The 22,632-nt window shown below is 49.1% G+C and overlaps 3 protein-coding genes across 3 annotated transcripts; 2 read left to right on the top strand and 1 right to left on the bottom strand.

Moving 5' to 3' along the window:
• Nucleotides 1-1,787: 1,787 nt before the first annotated feature.
• Nucleotides 1,788-2,305, top strand: IUM83_02117 (Transmembrane protein 18; the record flags this gene model as incomplete). The annotated part of the gene is made up of 2 exons (XM_067926015.1): nucleotides 1,788-2,132; nucleotides 2,216-2,305. The coding sequence occupies 2 exons, from the start codon at nucleotides 1,788-1,790 to the stop codon at nucleotides 2,303-2,305; spliced, it is 435 nt and encodes a 144-aa protein (XP_067800787.1).
• A 1,222-nt stretch (nucleotides 2,306-3,527) lies between these two features.
• On the bottom strand, nucleotides 3,528-4,238 carry IUM83_02116 (putative secreted RxLR effector protein; the record flags this gene model as incomplete). The annotated part of the gene is made up of 1 exon (XM_067926014.1): nucleotides 3,528-4,238. One exon carries the CDS (start codon nucleotides 4,236-4,238, stop codon nucleotides 3,528-3,530), a length of 711 nt encoding a protein of 236 aa, XP_067801063.1.
• A 2,437-nt stretch (nucleotides 4,239-6,675) lies between these two features.
• IUM83_02115 (Serine/threonine protein kinase) lies at nucleotides 6,676-7,290 on the top strand (the record flags this gene model as incomplete). The annotated part of the gene is made up of 3 exons (XM_067926013.1): nucleotides 6,676-6,727; nucleotides 6,821-6,898; nucleotides 7,070-7,290. 3 exons carry the CDS (start codon nucleotides 6,676-6,678, stop codon nucleotides 7,288-7,290), a joined length of 351 nt encoding a protein of 116 aa, XP_067801074.1.
• Between the last annotated feature and the right edge of the window lie 15,342 nt (nucleotides 7,291-22,632).

Raw genomic sequence — 22,632 nt, 5'->3', positions numbered from 1 at the left:
AACAACATTTCGTTTCAGCCAATCATATGCATGCCGAACGAAATATTGAATAAACTAGCTCTTGATATAACGGATATATAGCGTAGGTTATCGTACCGATTCACCTCTCTATTCTCTGCATCTCCGCTTTTACAGCTATCTGGGCCCATAGGTTTAGTGAAACGCGAAAGATAATCCACATAAACACGTACGACGATTTTAGCGTTATACACGTGCGTACAAAGGTCATACCAAAAAGGACGCGTTCATACTTATTTGTACGTCGTACGTTTTGGTATGACTCGTACAAAATCGTATGACTAGTAGTTTTTGGTATGATGTCACTTTAAAACTCACCACAGTCTAAAGAAAAAATTCCAGCCAAACACTCTAGAAAAAGTAGCAGAACCCTTTTTCTGACCTGTAGTGGTCATTCATTGGTCAATTAACTTCGAACAACACCCAGATGTTGTTTCAGCACGAAGAAGTTGCTTCCGACGACTTTTGATAGTGCATGTATTACCGGGAATATCGTACAATCTGAAGTATAATATAACACCACACTGTAGACAAACACACAGCTGGGTCATCAACGGAGCTTTCCATTTCGCATTGGAACCTCGGACCTGTCGGTCGGAAGCAAGGCTGTGCGGAAAAGCGCAAATTCACAGTTCGCGTATTTCGGGATTGCCAGAAGGCGCTAACAAAATCGCTGGGATAAAAAGCCCTTTAATACTGCAGAGTAGTCTGAGAAGGACAGCGCCAGTCTAACAATTAAACTAGTGGGGATGATGCACGAACTTTGTAGCGAAGAAGCTGGAGACGACGTTCCCAAAGCGCGGCATTTAACTTGGGCAGACTAGAGTAGGTTCATTAATAATAAAAAATAGCCAACAAACATTAGATGGTGATTTATTATATCAAGCAGCACTCATCGTCAGGCCCTCTGTCATCCTTTACAGCATCCCTCGAAGGATTATGGCGCACGGATGGGATCTCTAGAAGGAGAAATCGACAACTCTGCAAGCGAGACGTGAAGAGCTGCCCAGACCATTTTCGATGTTGTATGGAGCAGCAAATGCCACCACCACCACACCCGCCGAAACGAGCCACCACGAAGTTCACCATCGCCACCGTCATTGCCACTAACGTGGTATCTACTTCCGCACAATCTGATGACAGCTCCTGCTTATCGAATCGCCCCAGCGGCGGTAAGTCGGTTTGCGCGAGCAATGATATTTCCTACGACAACGAATACCTACTGCACAACGCCGAATGCCTCAGCACCAGCGGTGATATCTACAAGACGTCGGATGGTCGGTGCAAGTAGACAACTACTATAGTGGAGGCCAAGAGTCAACGAACTACCCCATCTTGGAATCAAATTCGTCTGAACCCGATTCACTTGGAGGTAAATACAAACTTTACTTCGAACGATATCCTGTTTTCGTAATACGAATGCGAAAAGTTTGTACCCAATCAATTTCGAAATTTCGATTACCTTGCTCGGTCTCGGCTGCCTGCACTAGGTAAAATAGGCTTTCATAGTGTGATAAAAAGAAGAATGGGTACGCAAAGGATGATCAAAGCTCAAACGGTGTCAAGTCTTCCCAAGTCTTTGCATGCCGCCTCATTCCATAATCATGGGCCTTCAGCGTCGCCTGCAGTTTGTCAGCGACAAGTCTGGAGCACCATCCCAATATAATAAATAATACGATCATTGCACCACTGTCATTTTCGACACACAGCGACAACCCAGTGTCAAATTGCATTTTTGACAGCCAGCTCTCTATTTTTGACAAATCGCGATGGATCGCATGGCGGCGCAGATGGAGCGCGACCTGCGCGCCAAGTACAGCCACCTCATGGTGCAGTGGTACGAGGCCGTGGACTGGACGGAGCCGCTCGTCGTGGGGCTGCTCTCGTTCCACGCGGCGCTGCTGGCGGCGCTCTGGCTCACGCGCAAGTGGCTCTACACGCAATTCGCGCTGTTCGTGCTCATCATGTTTCTGCTGCTGAACACGGAGCGGCTCAACACCTGGGGCAGGGACAACTGGCGCCTCGTGGCCACGCAGAGGTACTTCGACCCGCAGGGGGTCTTCATGGGCATCTTCTACGCCGGGCCGCTGCTGGCCGCGGGCTTCTTCCAGCTGGTACGTCGAAAATGGCGAAAACAGTGTCGAAAATGTCAAAAAGACGCGTGCTCACGGCGTTCTGTTGGTGTGTGGTGCTGTAGCTTCTGAACATGAAGAACATGGTGGACATGGTGGTAATCGTCAAGAGGGCGGAGTACCGACAGCAGCTCAAGGCCAAAAAGGAGAAGTAGATGTTTGCATGGCAGCGGAGTTACAGTGCGGGTAATAAACTGGTCATTTTTCTAAAATGAATTAGGTTCTGTTATTTGTTGGTAAGCTTGAACCGGTTTTACTACGTTTAAACCTGGCCGTGCCTGTCATTAGGTATCTCAGCGGTTTTCATTGTTGCTGGAATTCGTATTAGTGCATACCAGTATGGATAAATCCAACGAACCGTAGCCTTTTCCTGGTAAAAAAAAATCCCGATATAGTATTTGCTTGCACAAGGCGTTAATTGTTCAGCAAATGCTTTAGCATTGATAGTAAACAGACAAAGGGGCTGCAAACAACACTTGTACCTTGCACGGTATGTTTTCATTTTTTACTATAAACTATACACCACGTACTTCTGCAAACGCCTTCTGCTAGACTGACCTCTCTGTCGGTCGCATTCTACACTTTTCCTATCCTAGTGCCAGCTTGGTGACGTCTTCTTGCCTAGTCTGAAATCTCTCACTACAACAATTGGTACAAATTTCCACCCGGATGCGACCACATATACCACAAAATGGGACGCGTCTTGCGTGAATTTCAGCGCGATCTTACCCTGTTACGCTTGACACTTGGGGGTGCTATCATTTCCGTGGAGTGCTCGCCGGCCAAACCGCCGAACTAGTATGCAAAGATCACTTTGAGTTTTACCTGTAAACTAGCAACACCGCTCAAATTTGATCAGAAGCACCAGCAGTGTTTCTAGGCCTACTACACTCCTGATGAAGCTGAACTTATACATCCGGTAATTTCCGACCGCTAGGTTTTGAGTGTAAACCACAGAAAATCTAATGGTTAAACCTAAATTGCCAGCTCTGGCATTGATGTTTCGGTATCTGATAGGCGACCCAAGTGTTGTAGTGTGAATTTGAGGCATGAAGATTGGAAGCGCTCAGCGACGGCTTCGCCTACTGTACATCAGAATAGCGAGCGGACCGCACGAAAGCTTACTTGGCGGAGCACTGGATGCAAGGCAAACTCTAAAATCTTGGAAAGGACACCTTGCGAAGGCGAGAGTCTGGGTCCGATTGTTCCTGTGCCAACCATGCTTCCGGACGCTTCAATTGGAATCCTCCGCGAGAGTGTTCCACTCAGAATGCGAGCTTTTGAAGAACGAGGTACGACCTCGCGATGAGTGTATTGCATGGGCATTGTAGAATCAAGACAAGCATGACTAATCACTTCTGAAGGGTACTATAACCTCTAATGGTTCTTCACTCTGTTCGTGACGTAGTTGCTGTAGTTGATCCAAACATACTTCGCTCGCGAGGACCCATGAATTTTGCTTAGCGTCACGCCGAACATGTTCTCAAGCACACCATCTGGCCGTTTTCCCTGCTTGTACCACGAGTTGAACTGGGCTGTCTCCAGTTGTTTTGCGATACTTCTTGAGCTCCTAGAATCCTTCCCCAACAGGATCATTGTCGCCAGATTCTTATCACCGAAAAGCGTTGTAAGCGTTGCTACCATTGCGCCTTGCGGATCCTCTGGTTTGGTCTGGGTAGCATACTTGGACCAGATCTTGAAGTTTTGGCTCGAAAAAAAATCGACCACCTTTTTCGACTCGACGAAGCCATCCGTGCCGACGGACACCGTGTTAAGCTTCAATTTCTTGAAGGTATCGATCACAGATTCATCAGCCTTCAGCAGTGCCTCCAGTTCCTTGGTCTTGCTTGACTTGAGCGCGTTTGCAATCTTCTCAAGACCGGGAATCTTTGCACTAAACCCTCTCTCTTCGCCATCGTCTTCATCAGTAGTATAAGGTCTAAGAAGCCTTTTGGTGGGGGTATCGTTCTCGAGTTCTCGGGAAGGGGTGTCTGGTGTCGTCAACTGCGAATGTCTGAACGCTGTCGCGGGATCAGTATTCGCGAGCAAAACGGCAACTAGCAGCAGGACAACGTGGTAGAATCCCATGACGTGCTTGATACGTGCCGTTTAGTCTTTAGAACCGAGTAGTGGGGAGCAAAACTGAAAGTGGCTGCGAGCTGGATCTAGCCATCATTCTAACGGGAGGTTTCCGAGATACACTGGCAAGCATAAACCACTTCGACAGCTGTACATCATCAGATGGGGTTTGTTCGCATAAAACGGCAATTTGTGATAAAACATATCCCTACTTTGACAAGAAGTTCTTGCAAACTTGATTCGCGAACTCTATATCATTAGTAGGTGCAGTAACCAGTATTGTGGTAGAATTATTGCGACACAGCAAGTGGGATTGAATTGCGATCGAAGCATAAGGACAATATTTGTGCTAAACACAACTTACAACACTGTGTTGCGCAAGAGCATCCGACAATTTTATGATGAGTCGTGAAAATTCGATTACTTGAGCTCATGGTACACACATTTGCTGCTTCACTATGACTTTGAGTACTTCCAGCACATAATATAATAGGACAGTAAAGCTTTAAGGATTAACGCTTCATAAACTTTAAATTATGCGTAAAATATGCTACTGCGGTGTAACTTCAGAACCCTGCCTGCTCAATTGATTGTCCCATACATGCACTACACTATTAGCATATGGATAATAATAGTAAGAGCCAGTCAACGATGGATGGCTCTTAGACGTGCGCAGGTTGTGAACAGTACTTGTAACATAGGATGACAACCCACATCAGGTTTGGCATTACAGAAGTAACTCTTCAACGTCGACAGCTGGTGCATCATTGGATTGGTTTCGTTCGCAATCATTGATTCCGTTATCCATTATCAGAAACAGCATCTCAAAGCCATACCAGGAGTCCTGCATTAACACTGTGTGGTGCAAAAGTGCAGAAATGCGGGGGTAGGTAGATTTTCCGATATTCTACAAATGTCTCGCATGACCAATCACAAGTTACGTGGGAATAACAGATTATCCAAGACTTATAATTGTGTCCGCAAAAAAACTGGTCATTTGTATGGGACCTACCATGTTGCATACAACTTATTTTGCCCAAACAAATCGACACGTGCCTAGACCCAGCAGAAACTTGTCCATATAGTCACACATACATGTTTACAGTGTTTTGGGAAGCATACTTCTGCCCGAACAGCACGTTTGCTAAGGGCATGTGCGTACCATGATATATGCCCCTTAACTGTCATCAAGCTATTCCTGTATGGGGTGTTGGAGGTTGTAAGTACGAAGCTGGGATTCGATGCTGTGCAGAACAGTGCTGTGGCGGAGCCAAGCCTTGTTTTGCTGACGCGTGAAGGCCACGATCACTGTGAAGATCTTGCTTGGTGGCTCGTGTGAATGGTCGAGGCACGTGAGCCACAGGATCTTTCACGAGCGGGCTCATTTGTCGTACGAGCCATTTCCAGATTTGCCAACGGTCGCACACAGCTCGAAGCACACAGCTCGAATAGGCCAGCCTCGACTGGGAGACGTAGCAACATGCGAACCCCTCCATCACTAATGCTCGCGCGACCGGAGGACTTTCTGGAGTCGTCCGCTTGGCGACCAGATCATCATGTCTACGTTCGTGCAATCCAAACAAGTGCCGACCACGCAGTCGTACAAGATCGCCACGATACGACGACGCAAGGTCTCGTTATCTTGTCAGCCGCCCAAGATCGCTCCGTGACCGAACAAGACGCTACGACTGCTACGGGGGAGTTGCTGCGCAAGGCAGTTTGTGGAGTAGTGCGCGGCACGAATGTGAATGGACAAGTGGAGGCCTACCATGGGAAGTCCGTTACCGTGCGTCATGGTGATAATGCCGACAGACTTGTGGCGTCTCGACTCGACAACATTGCCCCTGTCACATGTCTCCTACTTCTATCCTCCACTTTGAAAACAAGCGACATAACGCGAATTGCTCTACGAGACTTCAACAACACTGTGCTTGACCGTATTGAGGCAACAATGAATTTGCTGGATCCAGAAACATAGCCGACATCCTAAACGGGATCCTGCACGGAACCAGCAACCCCACGGCTCCGAGCTTCGCACCTGGGTCAATCCTACCACCGGGATCACGTCTACATTCGGTTGCAACACGCCGTAGACTACGCTCATTTCATCGATGGCGACCGCCCAGTCCCTGCGTCGCTGGAGCATGAGATCGGCGAGACGTTCACCGACGACCTTATTCATCGCGAAATCGCCGCACCTACAGAGGATGCATCGCCCTCTCAACCTCAACCTCGTTTGAGACCATTTCGCCAGTTGGCCACCACCAACGGAACTCGAACTCGCCCCGAAACTCGAACTCGCCCCGAAACTCGAATTCGCCCCGAAACTCAAATCATTCCCGAAACTCGAACCATCCCCGAAACTCGAACCCGAACCCGAACTCGTCCTCCGATCTCGCCTCCCGATCGCATCGTCACTCCCACCGAGAATACAACGCTTACCGCGCTGCTTTCGGAGCTCGAGGGAGACGGCCCCGACGAGAGCGAGACTATCGATGGCATGCCATCGCATGATACATCACCAGAACTTCAGGCAGAACTCTTGTCAACACTGGCGTCTAACCCTCGTGTATTGACGTATTTTATCTCAGAATTACTGGACCGGAACAAACGCACTGCCGACAGCAGCGACGCCAACACGCGACCAACTCAACACCATGCAGCAGGAGGTGCAGCACCCGTGCCATCATTCTCGGACGCACTCGAGAGAAGCCAACCGGGGACCAATTTCCGACCTACGGGTTTACAACAGGCAGTGCACAGCCTCATTGTTCACCCCGACTATACCAGTAAGACACCATCAGAAGTTATACAGCTAATGCTTTCATCGTCTGCGGCAGGCATCAAACCCCACCCAGCGATCCTGATGAAGCTTTTCGATTTTGCTTTCGGCATCCGTGGCCTCTCTCTGGCCCACCTGGAGCGATTCGACTTCTCTGCTCAGCGTCAGTGGCGCCGTGAAGGCGTCAATATGAACAACTTCTCAGCAAGTGTCGATTTTCCCCGACCTCGCAGTTTGACAACCATGGCTGAACTGTTCGAAGCGTTTTCGCTTCTTTAGGCCTTTGCCATGAGATTCTACAACGCTGTCACCCAAGAATTCATTTCCGCAGCGATGGGCTTTTCGGCAACTATTACAGGCATGGGCTTGTGGAATGTGTCGGCAGTGGACTTGATTACTTTCTGGTTTGATGGAGTACTCGATGACTATCGCGGTGCAGTAGAAGATCTGGCAATTACTGGTCTTGACAACCGAGAACGTGTTCGCGAAACGTTCTCCAAATGTGATCCAGATTTCATCAATACGATCCACTTAATTCACAACGAAATGTCAGGAGGTGCAGCCAGTGATCAAATACGTTCTGAGCGGACTGGTATAAGACGCCCTCAGTCTGACTTCAAACGTAGTCGTGTCCCTCAGAACGTTATCGCTTCGATTCCGACTCAGAATGGTGAATCTGTCTGCTTAAAATGTCTTACTCGAGCCGGTTGCCCGTCCCGGAATCCTGACCGATGTATTTTTGATCGCGCACACTTCGTTCCGGAACGGCTCAAACCCGTTGTACGTCAGTGCATTATTGATAAGATGGGGGGACCTCGTCGAGACATCCCCAGCGATCAATGAATCGCAGTGGGTGCCGTTTTCCACGGTGAGTTTGCAGTCAATATGGCTACTGTTGATCACGTAAGGGCAAACCTAGACGCTGCGCTTCGGCGAGAGGAAAGAGCGCCAAGACCGACTGTTTGCTCTTTTTCGTGACGCAGGACTCACGCCTCCAAACAGTACTCCAACCACTCCCGCCAAGGCGTCATCCCCACCTGAGATCAATCGAGACATGCAACGAGCACTGTCTGAGTTAACCCCCGCCGAAGACAGCTACAACTGGTTCAACTGGTACGAATTTTACGAAACGAGACCGTGGAGGACAGTAGGCCCAACAAGGCCCTCAACGTGGAATGGTCTCGAGCGTTTTTACTGGGATATCTGCATCATCACCTACTTGTCGATATTGTAAAGTACGGCGTTCGACACACCTTCGGCGACTGTCCGTGCGATTTCTTTTCCGAGATACCAGATAATCAAAAATCGGCCTCTTTTGCTGTCAACGCCCCTTGGTGGAGCATTCACGACGGTCAAGATGCTGGTACTTACCTCGTGATAGACCTTGCGGTAGCGCAAGGATGGCCTAACCTCAAATTTAGTCCGTTCGGATGTGTGCCTAAAGCCGGAGCTGACCCCCTTCTAGAAGCTCGGTTGATCCACGATTTATCACATCCTAAAGGGAAGTCGACAAATTCATCTTACGACCGTGATAAGCTTCCGTCCATACTTTACTTACATGTTCGAGTAATCGCGCGTCGAATTGAGGTCCTACGCAAGCGCTACCCGCACCAAAGAGTCAAAATGTTAAAAGGTGATGTTAAAAGTGCTTTCAGGCAAAACATGCTCGCCGCTGAAATTTCGCGGTGGTTCTTTTGCAAAATTCCCGCTGACAATGCTGCCGTCGTCGGCATGGCTCTCCCATTCGGCTGGACAGGGTCTCCCGATTATTATGGGGTATTTGGCGGTGCTATCTCGTATCGCATGGGGCGAGAGAGTCCTAACATCCTCGATCCGCTGTCAACGGATACTGATACCTTCTTCTCATATGAATGGGTCGACGACCACGTGTGTGTGGAAGTCGATACACCCAACCGACTCGAGCTGTGTGAGGCCGCTCTTCGTTTATCGATGGTGGCTTTTTTAGGCCCGAGAGCAATCAACGAAACGAAATTCTCGCGATGGGAGCAACAGTTGACGGTCCTCAGACTCGAGTGGAACGCCCTAGAGGGAACTGTCTCAATGCTGGAAAGCAAGATTGAGAAAGCCCTCGCCCGCCTACACAAAATTTTGGAGTCCAACACAGCAACTAAACATCAGCTGAACAAACTACTGGGAAGCCTCCGGCACGTGTGCTCATGTATTTATCCTGCCAAAGCGTTCTACCAGCGTATTGTTAGTCTGTGACAAGACTCCTCAACACGGCGCTAGAATTTTAAGTCGAGGAGCCCAGCTGGATATGTGGTGGTTCGAACACTTAGTATCCTACGGCCGCCTCCGTTCGGTCCCAACGAGCTTCTTCTGTAATCTGCCGGACCCCACCGTTTATCTCTATATGGATTCAAGCGATTCCGGACTGTGCGTGCTCCATCCCGCTCGCCGACAGTATTTACGGATGCAATTTAACACGGACGAACAATGCATGATTCAGAAATGCAATGGTGTCAGCATCGGGTCGTGTGCGGGTTTCACCATTAACGTTCGGGAGCAACTTAGCGTGGTTTCAGCTGTTCTCATTTGGGGAGCAGATTGCAGTTCACAATGCGATCGAAATCTAGCTCACGTTCGCTGTGTGCTTGACAACCAATCGGCTGTAACCTGGTGTAACAAACTGGCGAGCTCGAACCCATTTTCACAAGAGTTAAATCGCTGTTGAAGCCCAACATGACATTCGAATATCTGGTGAACACCTCTCGAGATCTCGGAATATATTGGAGGATTTAGGATCTCGTGCCTGGGTGGGGCAAGCCTAGATCAGTTTTCTAACTCTGTTTTGTCGTGGCAGGAAGGAGAAGTACCACATGCGATCCGGCGGATTTGCGATCCACGCTATTGGTGCTTCAGCTCAGATCCCTGGCAGCATCGTCGCAACGAACATATCGATCGTCATGGCAACAATGGTGCCAATATCGACGCTCACGTTATCTTTCGATCTGGCTTCCCAGCAATGACCCCAAGGAGCAATCACTACAGTTGGCTCTCTTCGCAGTGTACTGCTGGCGCACAAGCGGCGTTGGATACGCCACCATTCGATCCAAACTCAGCCATATTGGCTGGTATCATTGCATCAAGTACGGTATTAGACCTCGGTTCAACGACGGTCACCAACTCGCGCTTCGTGAACTCCGCCGAGAATCCGACACACTGCGGCCTCGCGCCCCCGTCAGTCAACAACTCCTCGTTGCTCTCAGCAACTCGTCGACTTTACCAGGCCACAGCACCGTGTGCTTTATGGGGCTACGGTGCTGGGCTTTTACTTTCTCCTCAGGCGCTCGGAGTATCTAGTGTGTGACGGTCGTCGGCATCTTTACTGCCTTCAAGTTCGGGATGTCAAGGTGGTTGACGGTGACGGTCACCCGACTTTAAATTACAACGCAGCACGGACAGTTCAAATTAATTTTCGCGGAAGCAAAACTGACCAATATGGCCAAGGGACCATCCGAAGTTTGCAGAAGGCATACCAACCGCCGATTTGGCCGGTATTCGCTGCCATTTTGCTGTTGAAAAACGCTGCAGATCTTCAGTTTGCACAAAATTATCCCCTGTGCTCATTATCCTGCTCACATGTTTCAGCGAAACTGGTGGATGCAACATTACGCCTAGCAGCTCGTCAAGCTGGTTGCGACTCCAATTTGTATTCTACGCACTCTTTCCGAATTGGAGGAGCAACGGCACTATTTCACGGCGGCGCCGAGCCGGCGTCAATCTAGTACCTTGGTCGGTGGCGCTTCGAAGCCTATCGTCGATACACAAGAAATCCTGAGCGACACACAAGACTGTTGACTGAAGTGATGACCAGTGGGTTAACGATGTCTATTGCATCTACGTCACTGAACCACCAATTGGAGCTGCACTCGGATGCTCCTCGGCGTGGTCCCGACTAGTTTGCTAATAGATATTGTTTACCCCATTTTCCCATTTCAGGCCGATGCGAGGAAGCAAATGCGAGTTTGCAACGAGGTCAGTGACCGTGGCTAGGGTGTCGCAGTGGAAGACATGTAAGTGCAGAACCAATGCAAGAAATGCGGCTCTTCTTCATCATGTCTATCGCCAACCGTTTACAAACGCTGAAGTCACTGTCGCATTCGTAACGCTTCGAGATATCAGACGTAGTTGACGGTCGAATGTAGGAGCGCGAGCGTAGAGAAGATGGTAGAAAACATAAAAAATCTGTGTTGGAAGCTTCATTAAAACAAAAATGAGATTAAGAAGAGTTAACACTTCTACTCCGACATTACGGATTCTCCGGAATATAATTTATTTAGAGGTGAAACTATTCGGCGATATCCGCAAACAAATTCTCAGCGAGCTAAATCCGCATATAGAAGTTTGTATGCGATAATTTTAAGCAGGTCAGATGTATACAGAGAACACCGGCTATAGTAGAGGTGTTTGGTCACCAACTCCCCAAGCTATCTTATAAATTTATAGCTGCTATAAAAGCGAACCTATCATTGAACATAAAAATACTACTCTGCATAGACACAACCTATAGTTTAACATAGATACTACTATTCCGCATGGAAGTACGAGATGAGCACTTCGAGGCGATTGCCATTCACTTATCTGACAAATTCGTAGGACAATAATCCTCCGATGAAGGAAAGGAATTTTATTGGTCAAAATTAACCTAGACGTTGTCATTTGTGCTCCGGTGCGGATGTTGAAGAAGTCCGAACTTGCTGTTGCCGCACCTCCCTCACAAGCCGAAGGATAGTAGTGACTGATAACTCGTTTACGCGTCTTTTTCTCTTCGAAGGTGCCAGTTGCAGATAGTCCATTCCTACACGAAAAACTTCCGCTGCCTGCTGCTCAGACATACTCGATGGAATAGCCAATCCAGCCGACACGACCGCTGCTTGAATGTGCCGAATCATGACCGTCCAGTCAGAGAAAGTTTTGTTCAATGCTTTGCTAGACAGATCATGTGCTCGAATAGTTTTAAAAGGAGGATAGCCTTTGTGGTAATCACCGAACCACCACAGTTTCCATGCTCCAAATGGACCCGCTTTTGGAAACTCAAAAGACTTCGGAAGTAGATGAAATATTCCGTCATAGTAGTGTACTGTTCGGCGGTTGTTTGTGTCCCCACCACTAGAGGCTGCTGGCGCCGGAGGTTACGCAATCCCTGCGCGCGCAAGTAGTTTATCAATGGTCCATTCGAGCTGCTCCTTGGTAATATTTCCAGCTGCAACTTCCTTTTCCTCAATTTGGTTACTGATTCCTTCCAAAAACACGGGCGGCAACTTGTCAATAGCGTTTTGCATTGCACGCAGCGGCTTGTACAGTTCTACGTGTGGCGGAATTCCGTTGGATTCATCCACGAAGACGTGCCCGTCACTAGTTTAGATCGTAGTTGACTCAATTCATTATCATGTCGAAACAAGTGCGTTGAAAGCAGTGAGCGAGTAGCTGGCAATGTCTCTCCGAGGTACTTAGCATGTTAGCCGAGATATGCTACGCACAATTTTAGGATATCTTGAAGTGTGCTAGTGGTGTGAAGTGCGGGGAACATTTCAGCTACGCAGTTACACAGACTAGAATCTTGGAAGGAGGAAGAGGGATCTGATTTCGACGGTAAAGATCTTTGAGAGCACTTCGGTAGCTGTTCAGCGTGCTAACACTCACTGTTTTCTGCATCTCCACCAGAAACGCTTCAAACGCTTGCGATGCGAAGTGGCTAAGGTCGATCTGGCCGCTTCTGTCGAAAAAATAACGTGCTTCATTGTTCTCGGTGCTGATGATCCAGCGCGATATGGTTCACAGACTTCCTGCGTAGTTGGGCGGTAATGTCTCTACGTGCATTGGTAGCGATCGCCTCATCAACAGCTAGGACGCCGCTCTGCTCTTCCGCAGCGAGCACCAAATTCAGTCTATCGCAGTCTCCTTAACTCCTGGAGCAACCGCTGGAGTGGGAATGCTGTCCACGCCCGAGGTGCACTTCGTCCCTTTGCTACAGGGCCCCGGCTTGTCCGTCGTTTGAGACACATCACTGGCATCATTGAGCACGGGGGTGCAATTCGTGGGCTTTGAGCTCGGAATGACGATGGCATTGCCGTCCTTAGCAGTAGTCAAGGCGGCAGCTACATCAGACGAAGTGGCAGCTATGGTGGTGTTGGGGGAGCACGTATTGGTCGTTGAGTGACGGGTGACTGCTGCGGACACTGAGACGTCCTTTGAGGACGTTGCCGTGGTCGGGAAGCGCTTGAGAGTGCTGCCGGAGTGGGTGAGGACTGATGAATCGGTAGGGAGGTCGTTCTGCATACTGCAAGTGCGGATCGTGCGAGAAGTGCGGGAAGTTGGCTTTGCGTTTGGTGCTCGCGTTTATGCGAGTCACTGTCGACTATTTCCCGTCGGATGTTTCTCCTACGAAACACACGCCACTCAAGCACCATACAGCAGCAATACAAACTTCAAGGCATTAGCCTTCTCCTCATTTATAATGTCAGCAAAAACGTCGGACAAAATTCCTACGATCCAATACAACGAAGTAGATACTGCCTACGAAACATCGACATTCTCTGGTGGCGTTGACAACGTTCTGTACGCTGATGCCCCGCAATCCGTGGGCAAACAGGTACACCTGGAGCTTTTGCGCCCCTTCAAGTGCCTCTCTGTGCGAGTTCCTCTTCACCAGCACCGTCACTCTCGCTGTCGCTTGAAGACTGCTCGCGTGTGTCGTCTCTCTCTCTCTCTCTCTCTCTCTCTCTCTCTCTCTCTCTCTCTCTCTCTCTCTCTGGGTTTTTCTCAACAGCATATTCAACAGAACGGATCCAATAAATCTAATCTAGATATCAAAAGATCTAGATCTCCAAGCTTCGTGTCTCTACCTGGTAGTCGGTTCACTGTCGCTCTCCAACCTAGCGCTCATGCTCGTTGACACGATCTGAGTATGAAGCAGTGTCGAATTACCGTCTCCTCAACAGCTTTCCACGCGACGCAGTTTGTTCTTTTAGTGGATAGTGAGGTGCTGGCGCGACGGTACCATTGTTGTACTCCTGATCGTGTTTAAAAATGACCCACGTGTCTCCCACTCCTCTTACGTTGTGTAGTTTTGGTTTGGCGGGGGAGCTCTCTTACCCTATTACAGCCAAATAGCCGGTTTGACTTGATTTTACTATAGTCACGATTTGGGATCTCACGGAAGAGCTCTAATAGTCGATTTCCTCTTATAACCAGCGCCACTAAAGATATCGCATGCGACACGAAGACTCTCGGAAAGGGTTGGGGGACCAGATATAAATCTCCAAAGGAGAACGCGAGGCTGTAGCCAGCCTTTCATTCCGAAATCAGCGCCCGAGAAAATACCATCTCCCTGGGACCCTGTACGCCGAGAAGTCGTTTCTGCAGATATGGAGCGAGTTGACGAAAAAGTGCTGGACCTACAAGAGACTTCGGGGTTCAGTAATGACCAAAGGTACCTGCCTCCTGGTGGGAACTTCAAAGGAACAGAAGGCATCGACTACTTTGTTGGTACGTTTATTTTGCCTCGCTGAGATGGATTGTCACTACTAAACTACGATTCACTGGTCAGGTGAAGCCAACTTGCTGCGTTACTGTCGGCGTCAAGGCTGGTTGGGTTTGGTCAACTCATGGCCTCTACTATGCCGGCTCCGATGGCAACGATGACTACTGCGACTACTCCGACGGCCACGGCGACTGCTGCGATGGTGACGGTCAAACCGCCACTAGTTGAAGCAGCAGCTAAACAACCGGCGGCGGTGAACCTAGACCAGCGGCAAAGTCGACACCTACTGCTCCCCCATCGTCTTCAGCGAGGGTTGATGTTGCTCCATCCAAGGTGGCTGCGAATCGAGCGTCCAGATCTTCTAGCAAGGCTGTAAGCGGTGTAGCGACGACTAAGCGGAATGCGGCCACGACCAGGCTCCTTCGAAGCGACGCAAGAAGGGTACGATGTTGCGACGAGATCGACTTGTTGTACATATATTGACATCTATAGTTGTTACGCATTCTACAGTGTCTGCAGAAACGGAGGCGCCAGATGATCTTCCGGAACCTACGGTAGAAGATGTTCGGGATGTGCCGGTGGATGTTGCAAAGACTACAGATCGAGATGTAACGGAGACAACGGTGGCAACTGAGGATACGACTGAAGCAGTTGTTACGGAAGTCCAGCATACTGTGCGTCGAGTTCCAGAGGTGTTAACCACTGTCCCGCCTGACGATTTTGACTCATCCAAGAAGTTGGTTCGAAGAGTCGATCACGTCCCAGGGCATCCAAGAAGTTGGTTGAGTTCGAAGAGTCGATCACGTCCCAGGGCATCCAATAAGTTGGTCGATGCCCTGGGACGTGATCAACTCTTCGAACTCAGGGTGCTTATGATAATGAGGTTCCGCTGGAGTTTGATCTCTCAGACGACGAGTTGGATCGCCTTGGGGCGAACGGACGGGATACATTTGATGAGCGCCGTTCGGATAAAGTCCTTCACGACGCCGCCCCACACTACGAGGGACCATGGGGCCCAACATGTGCGGCACTGGCGTATGCCGAGAACCCCCCTACAATATTCTATTTCTTCCTTCCGAAGGAGCTTCGGCCGAAAATTGCGCAAGCAACCAGGAACTACCGCGATGAGACCATTGACGCGATCGCCCAAGGAATGCGAGCACGCGCTCGTGCACGACGGGAGCCAACACCGTCGACTATTGTGTTATCGGTGGAGGGGTACACGGCCAAGTTGCGACGAAAGAACCTATGGAACCCCACGAGCCATCGAGTTCACGCAAGAGTAACGTCCGAAGCGTATGCCGCGCGATAAATACCGCAGTGTGGTATGGCGAGTCCATCCGGAGGTTGTTGCACTTGCTTGGATGGACAACAAATCCGTACACTTCCTCGATACAGGGTGTGCTACACATCGAGCGGAAGTAACGCGCCGAGAGTGCGATGGCTCGGTCTCTGTCGTTCAGTGTCAGAGGCTTGTTCGCGACGATCACGAAGCAATGGGGGGAGTGGACCTACATGATCAATTACGGCTTCAAAGGTACTCTATTCAACGGGCTATTTGGATGTGCAAGTACTACAAGCAATTTTCTCGGCATGGTCGATTTGGCCATGGTAAACGCGTTCATCGTGCACATGATCGCTCTAAAACGTCGCAACGAGCCTATCCCCACTCACGGTGCATTCATGAAGCGCCTACTCACCGAACCCCCACATTCTGGAGAAGACCGAAGAGATGAATGGCGTCAAGCGTCGACAATGGTTGTGCAAAGTGTGCTCTGCGGTGCTGGCGTGCGCAACTACGAGACGATCTACTACTCCGCCACGTGCTCGCGCGAGATGAAAGAAAGGGTCACGCTCTGCAACAAGCCGCGCCGCCTCGAGCATGGTAGCGCCCTTGCCTGCGACCAGGTGTGGCACCAGAGCTGGACGAATAGCACCGCAATTCCCCCACAATTGCAGCACAAAATTAAGTTTGTCAGAAAGCGCAGACCGGAGGTAGCTGAGGAGGTTGAACAGGAGCAATCAGAAAGTTAGGTTGGAGGAGTAAGTGAATGGAAGTCCTCTTTGCTAAATGCTTGTCGCGTTGTCGGTCTCGTCGTTGCAAGAGGGAAAACGTTTTTGTGGGGAGATCGCAATTGGGGGTATTTTGGACATGTTCTGTAATCTACATCCCACTGCATTGCCCAATCAAATATCCTACTGGGGCCACGTGGCACCCCAAAAGGGCTTCATACATGATTTATAGTACTGATTTTTCGGTATATGTTAATTCATATATTAAGAATTACGGATTCTCCGGAATAATCTTCGGATTAGAAGGGTTAATAGAGCAGCAAGACTTACTTGCTGTTTACTACAAATCATTTGGGCTTGAACATCAGATTGTAGAGTGCATTTCCCTGTCATTATAGAGGATTACAGTGTCACGGTACTATGTGTTAGAGCTGCACCTTTGACTAATGCCGTGCTTACAAGGGGAACCTCTGTATTTTGTAGGAAGTCTAGAGTCAAATACATACGTTGAAAAAGAAAACAAACACAGAATGTTGTGTAACGTAGAGTCCATCAAACGCATATCCTGTCCTACGCTACGCTCAAGTCCCCTCATCCGCGAGCATCTCCGTTCGGACGACTTTCACGACAATAAATTAATTCAAATCTCCGTGAGATATCGATAATGTTGCACTTAGCAACAAGCAACATCTACCTTGTTTGCATTAGTATAGCGGTTATTAAGTATTAAAATCCCGTACGATTGATCACTCTGACCCAAAACGACTTCACTTGATTACAAACTAAGGTCGGATACTTCAACTTGCATGAAAATTTGATAGTCCTGTTATATAAGAATATAACTGAATACTCGAACCCAATAGCTCGTTTTATCCTCGTCATAACCGATCAGCATCGAGGATAGATTAGTTGAAGGTTGCCGAAGCGGCAGGAACAACATAGGTTAGAGTGGCTGCCAAACCACGTGAGCTCTGCTTTGCAAATTGAGAACTGAGATTACCCTGGCATCTTACCAGCTGAGTAGCGACAACCACTAAGCTACGAGTGAACCCAATGGCAGGGTCGTTCATGATCTTCAAAGACGAAGGTACGCTGGCGTCACAGTGGCGTGGGGGTTGCCATTCTCCCTCATTCCAGGAAATACACGAGTGCAGGGTCAACGCGGGAAAATACGACGGATGTTGACGCGGTATTCCCTCGAGCCAGTGTCAAGGCGGACTGTGCCATTGTCAGCGACTTCCTTGATGATGAACGGCCCCTTAGAAACAGGATCAGTTTTCTTGCGACTACGAGCAGGGATTCGCAGCATAACTTGGTCGCCGGCATGGTAGAAGGGATGGATTCTTTTCATGTTTTCACGATCGTTTTCTCGTTGGATGACGATGACGCGCTGTTTGCAGATGAACCCCCAGCTGGAGAAATGAAGTTCGCGAGTGCTCATATCTTCGCTGAACAACAGCTGCGCAGGTAAAGCTCGCAGCACCGAGTGGTAGCTTGCTCGCATGGCGTACGCAGTGTAGTCCAGTGCCACATCAAGTTGGTCTTGTAGATCTGGCATCACTCTCAGGATATTCATGATCTCCAAGTGAACTCGTTCACAGATAGCATTGGCCTGAGGGTTTTTCGACGCGCTTGGCTTGTTTTTGATTGCCATGGATGCTAACAACAACGAAGTGCATCGACCGTACATTCAGGACCTAGGTCATGCACAACGTATTTAGGGCGAGAGTACCGGCACAACCATGCACGCTCGAAGCTAATAGCAGTAGTTTTTGAAGTCTTGCCTTGTTGCATGATCACCTCCAACCAGCGGAACTGCTGCTCAATAGCTGTTAAGCATTAGTGTCATCTTCTATTGGCCCAACCAAGTCGACATACACAACGCCGAACGGCCTGTCGTTGTTGGTGGCAGGTGGCGGAATTTGATCGTAGTATCGCGTTACGCCGTTAAGCTTAGCATGTTTGCATGTAATGCACTTCCTGACGAACGCGATTACATCTTTGTCCATGTTGGGCCACCAAAACGTAGACATGGTGCGGAACCACTTTTCACCACCCGGGTGTAGCAAATTGTCGTGGCAGAACTCAATCGAATCTAGGCGCACGGACCCAGGAACCATGACACGTTTCCGATAGTGAAGCAGCACTATTCCGAGTGCGCAGCGCAGTGCGTAATCTGGATCTGCGTTTTCCCGCTCTAGGCGCTCGATGATCGACTTGCACGTGGGGTCCTCGAGCTGGTGATTCTTCATAAATGCCCCATTGATGGATAGTTCTTCTCCTTCGATGGCTGTAGTGAGATGTGGACTACGTCTCCACCCTCTTAGGCAAGCTTCACATGGCAACTCGTCCTCTTCCTGGACTGCCCAGACAAGGGCAGGTAAGACGATGGGGTTGCCATGGTACCGTTGGTCTCTTGCGATGATTGCAGGTCATACTGTAGACGGGAAAAAGCATCAACCCCAACGTTTTGAGCTCTTGGCACATATTTTACAGTCAGACGATATTCTTCTAGGAGCAACTTCCACCGCTTGATACGAAGGGAGTATTCACGCGAGTACAGCAGGGTTTTGTGATCCGTATGAAGCCCGAAAGGAACCCCCAGTAGCATTTACGATATTCTTTGAGGATTTCGACGATAGAAAGAAATTCCCACTCCATTGTGGAATATTTTCACCTGTGTCTCTGTCATCGTTCTCGAGAGACACGCTAAAATGCGTTTGCCGTGCGCAATTACTCCTCCAATTTGATGACCGCTTGCATCCGCCAATACGTGAAACCTACTATGATAATCAGGAAAAGCGAGCCACACATTGTGCGCCGGAGCAGATTTTACAGCTTGAAAGCCTGCCGAATCTTCATGTGCCCAGGCAAAAGAGACGTTTTTCGACGTTAGGCAATTCCGGTGACTGGTTAAAGCGGACTTATTAGGGACCATCTCGCGATAATACGCTATCATACCGAGGAACCGGTGCAAATCTTTCTTACCGTGCGGCCCCGCGATCTGCAGTATCGTCTCCACGTTCTTGGTCTGGGGCTGGATGCCTTCAGGTGTCAACGTGAATCCGAGATAATCAACTTCGAAGAATGTGGCATTTTCTGCATTCACGGTGACGTCGTACTGGTACAGGCGCTCGAAAATGATACACAGGTGTTCCAAATGATCCACAGGGTTCTCCGAAAAAACGAGAAGATCGTCCAAATACACAATAACAAAAGGCAGATCCCCGAGAATCCATTCCATACACGCTTGATACTCGTCGGGTGCGGTCGAAATACCCATGGGCAACCTCGTGAACTGGAACTTCCCAAAGAGAAGGCAAAATGCAGTTACCGCCCGGCTCTCCTTGGCGAGGCAGCGTGCAAAATAGCACTTATTAGCGTCCAGTGTGCTCATACACTTGGCTTTGCCCAATCTAACCAATATTTCGCGAATCTTGGGAACGTAGTATGGCGATCGCTGAATATACTTCTTCAGCGCGTGGAAGTCCACCAGCAAACGCGATGATCCGCTCGGCTTAGTCAGGAAGAAGGCTAGGGCAGCGGCTTCAGAGCCATAGATTTGCTAGATTACGTCAAGCTCGACACGCGCTGGATCTCATCATACGCAGCGCCCTCTTCGCTCCGTGGCACTGAGTATTGTTTGACGTACATAAGTTTGTAATCAGCACACAGGGAGGGATGCAGTGATTGATGCGGATTTTGTCAAGATGGCCGTTGTACAGATCCACATATTCCTCGAGCAGCTTTAAGTAACAGCGCTGTAGAGCCTGATCAAGGTGTTTAGGAAGAAATCAAGATTCTTTACTGCAGTGGCTTCTCCAACGAGAATTTCATCATCTCCGGTGAGTTCTTCTTCATTTTCATCACTAATTGAGCTGGAACGATCCGCAATAGGGACTAACGGGAGCGAATGGTTTCTTGGGGTGTAGACCTTCTTCTCGCTTCCATCCCACGTTATACGATCGGCTCCGAAATCAATCACAAGTCCGGGTGCGGCCATCATATCACAGCCGATGGTCATGCCATCAACTAGCGAGGCAAAACCTCGAACTGGTCGACAATAACCGAATCCCGCTTGAGCTGGGGAATGCAAAGCGGACGACCGTAGTGCCATGACTATGAGTCAACACCTTGACCAATTCGAACGGAACATCGGAGTTATCTAGGGCGGCGCCTTGTTGTTGTAGAGCTCATCAAGCAATCGACTTTCACGATTCATCATAAAGTTGTCAAATGATATTGCTCAATACAGTATTGTAAGTTGTTGTTAGTACAAATATTTTCCTTATGCTTCGATCACAATTCAATCCTACTTGCTGTGTCGCAATACTTCTGTAATACTGTACATTGTACCTACCAATTATAGGCTATCGATGATAGTTCATCATACATCGTTCGGCAACCAAGTTTGCTGGTACAATAACTTCTTGTGATAGTGCATGTATTACCGGGAATACCGCACAATCTGAAGTATGATATGAGACATTTTATTAAAAGCATTACCGACTTCCTTTGTTTGTTACTGACAACCATGTTGTTGGTACAGGGCTGCATAGAACATACATTAAAAATGCGATGTTCATGCCTACGACTCGATGGGAATGTTATCGCAGTTCACCCAACCAATGATATATCTATCGTCGTCAACTTGCCCGACACTGCGGCCAATCAAGCTTAGGCTGGCTAGCTCACCTACTAATGCACTAGCAACCACCTCAACCGTGGGCACATCGATCCCAGCCCTCGAGTAACCTGCGGCAATCGTGTGGGCGTTCAGCTCGGCGTGCTGGCGAGATTCTCTGGTGCCTGCTGCCCTTGGCGTGTTTTGGTACGCATAGACAATTTGAGACGCGCTTTGAACGCCTTCACCCAGGACCATGATGCGCGGAAGTAGTCACATCGTAGGCAGCAACATCTAATGCCTGCAAATGAGTCATCACAGTCGAGATCGGAACGCCCCCCCCCCCTCTCAACTCATTGATCCAAACCACCAGCTCCTTCTCCGTGTCCACGGGGAGGGCGGCACCACTTCCGCGGCGGCGTCCTTCTTCTTGCGTCGGCCCTTGACTGTTTTGCATGTAGCCTAGATGTGGCCATGGTGTTTGCGCCACGGATAGATGAGTTTGAGTTGCTGCTCGTGCGCAAACGAATCAAGCCCTGGGTAAAACGTGGCAATAACAACATTGACATCGCCACATTCCGCCCAGACCGACAGCACTCTCAGCTGCTCGCCGGCTGAGATTGCTGCGTCCTGTGTGGCATGGCGCCAATTCGATTCTGATGGCCAGTACGCAATGTGGTGATGCTGTCAGTAACAAATAGAGGAATAAAATGCTGCGATTTGATTGGGTCAGAACTTTTGTCAGTAATAAGCAGGCGTCAGTAACAAACAAAGGAAGTCGGTACTATCGTGTTTTTGACTTGTTTTAGTGACAAGCACAGGGCGAAAACCTCCTCTAGCGCTATTTACAACTCTGAATTCGAAGTAGAAGAGAAGTTACGGCCGATAGCCCGAGACAACGAGACTAGACGACCAAACACTAAAACAAATGTTTTTGTAGTTTCAGAAAGCTAAGATCCTGGGCTATCCGATAAACTAATCAGCGACTTCTGAATCGTGCGAGAACATTCTAAAAACATTCCTAGAAGATCCTAGATTCTCTTTGTGAAAATGTTACCAACCAAGAGCTTCCAGTTTCTCCACGCCAGCAGCGATAATGGCGCACGGATGGGTCTCTAGAAGGAGAAATTGACAACTCTGCAAGCGAGACGTGTAGAGCTTCGCATACCGTTTTCGCTTTTGTAAGGAGCAGAAAATGCCACCACCTCCACACCCGCCGAAACGAGCCACCATGAAGTTCACCATCGCCACCGTCATTGCCACTAACGTGGTATCTACCTCCGCACAATCTGATGGCAGCTCCTACTTATCGAATTGCCCCAGCGGCGGTAAGTCGGTTTGCGCGAGCAATGATATTTCCTACGACAACGAATACCTACTGCACAACGCCGAATGCCTCAGCACCAGCGGTGATATCTACAAGACGCTGGATGGTCAGTGCAAGTAGCCAACTACTATAGTGGAGGCCAAGAGTCAA

Source organism: Phytophthora cinnamomi (genome assembly GCF_018691715.1).
Source record: "Phytophthora cinnamomi strain GKB4 chromosome Unknown Contig0, whole genome shotgun sequence".
NCBI classification, from domain to species: Eukaryota; Oomycota; class Peronosporomycetes; order Peronosporales; family Peronosporaceae; genus Phytophthora; species Phytophthora cinnamomi.
Note: the sequence above shows the minus strand (reverse complement) of the source record. Positions and strands in the feature narration are given on the sequence as shown.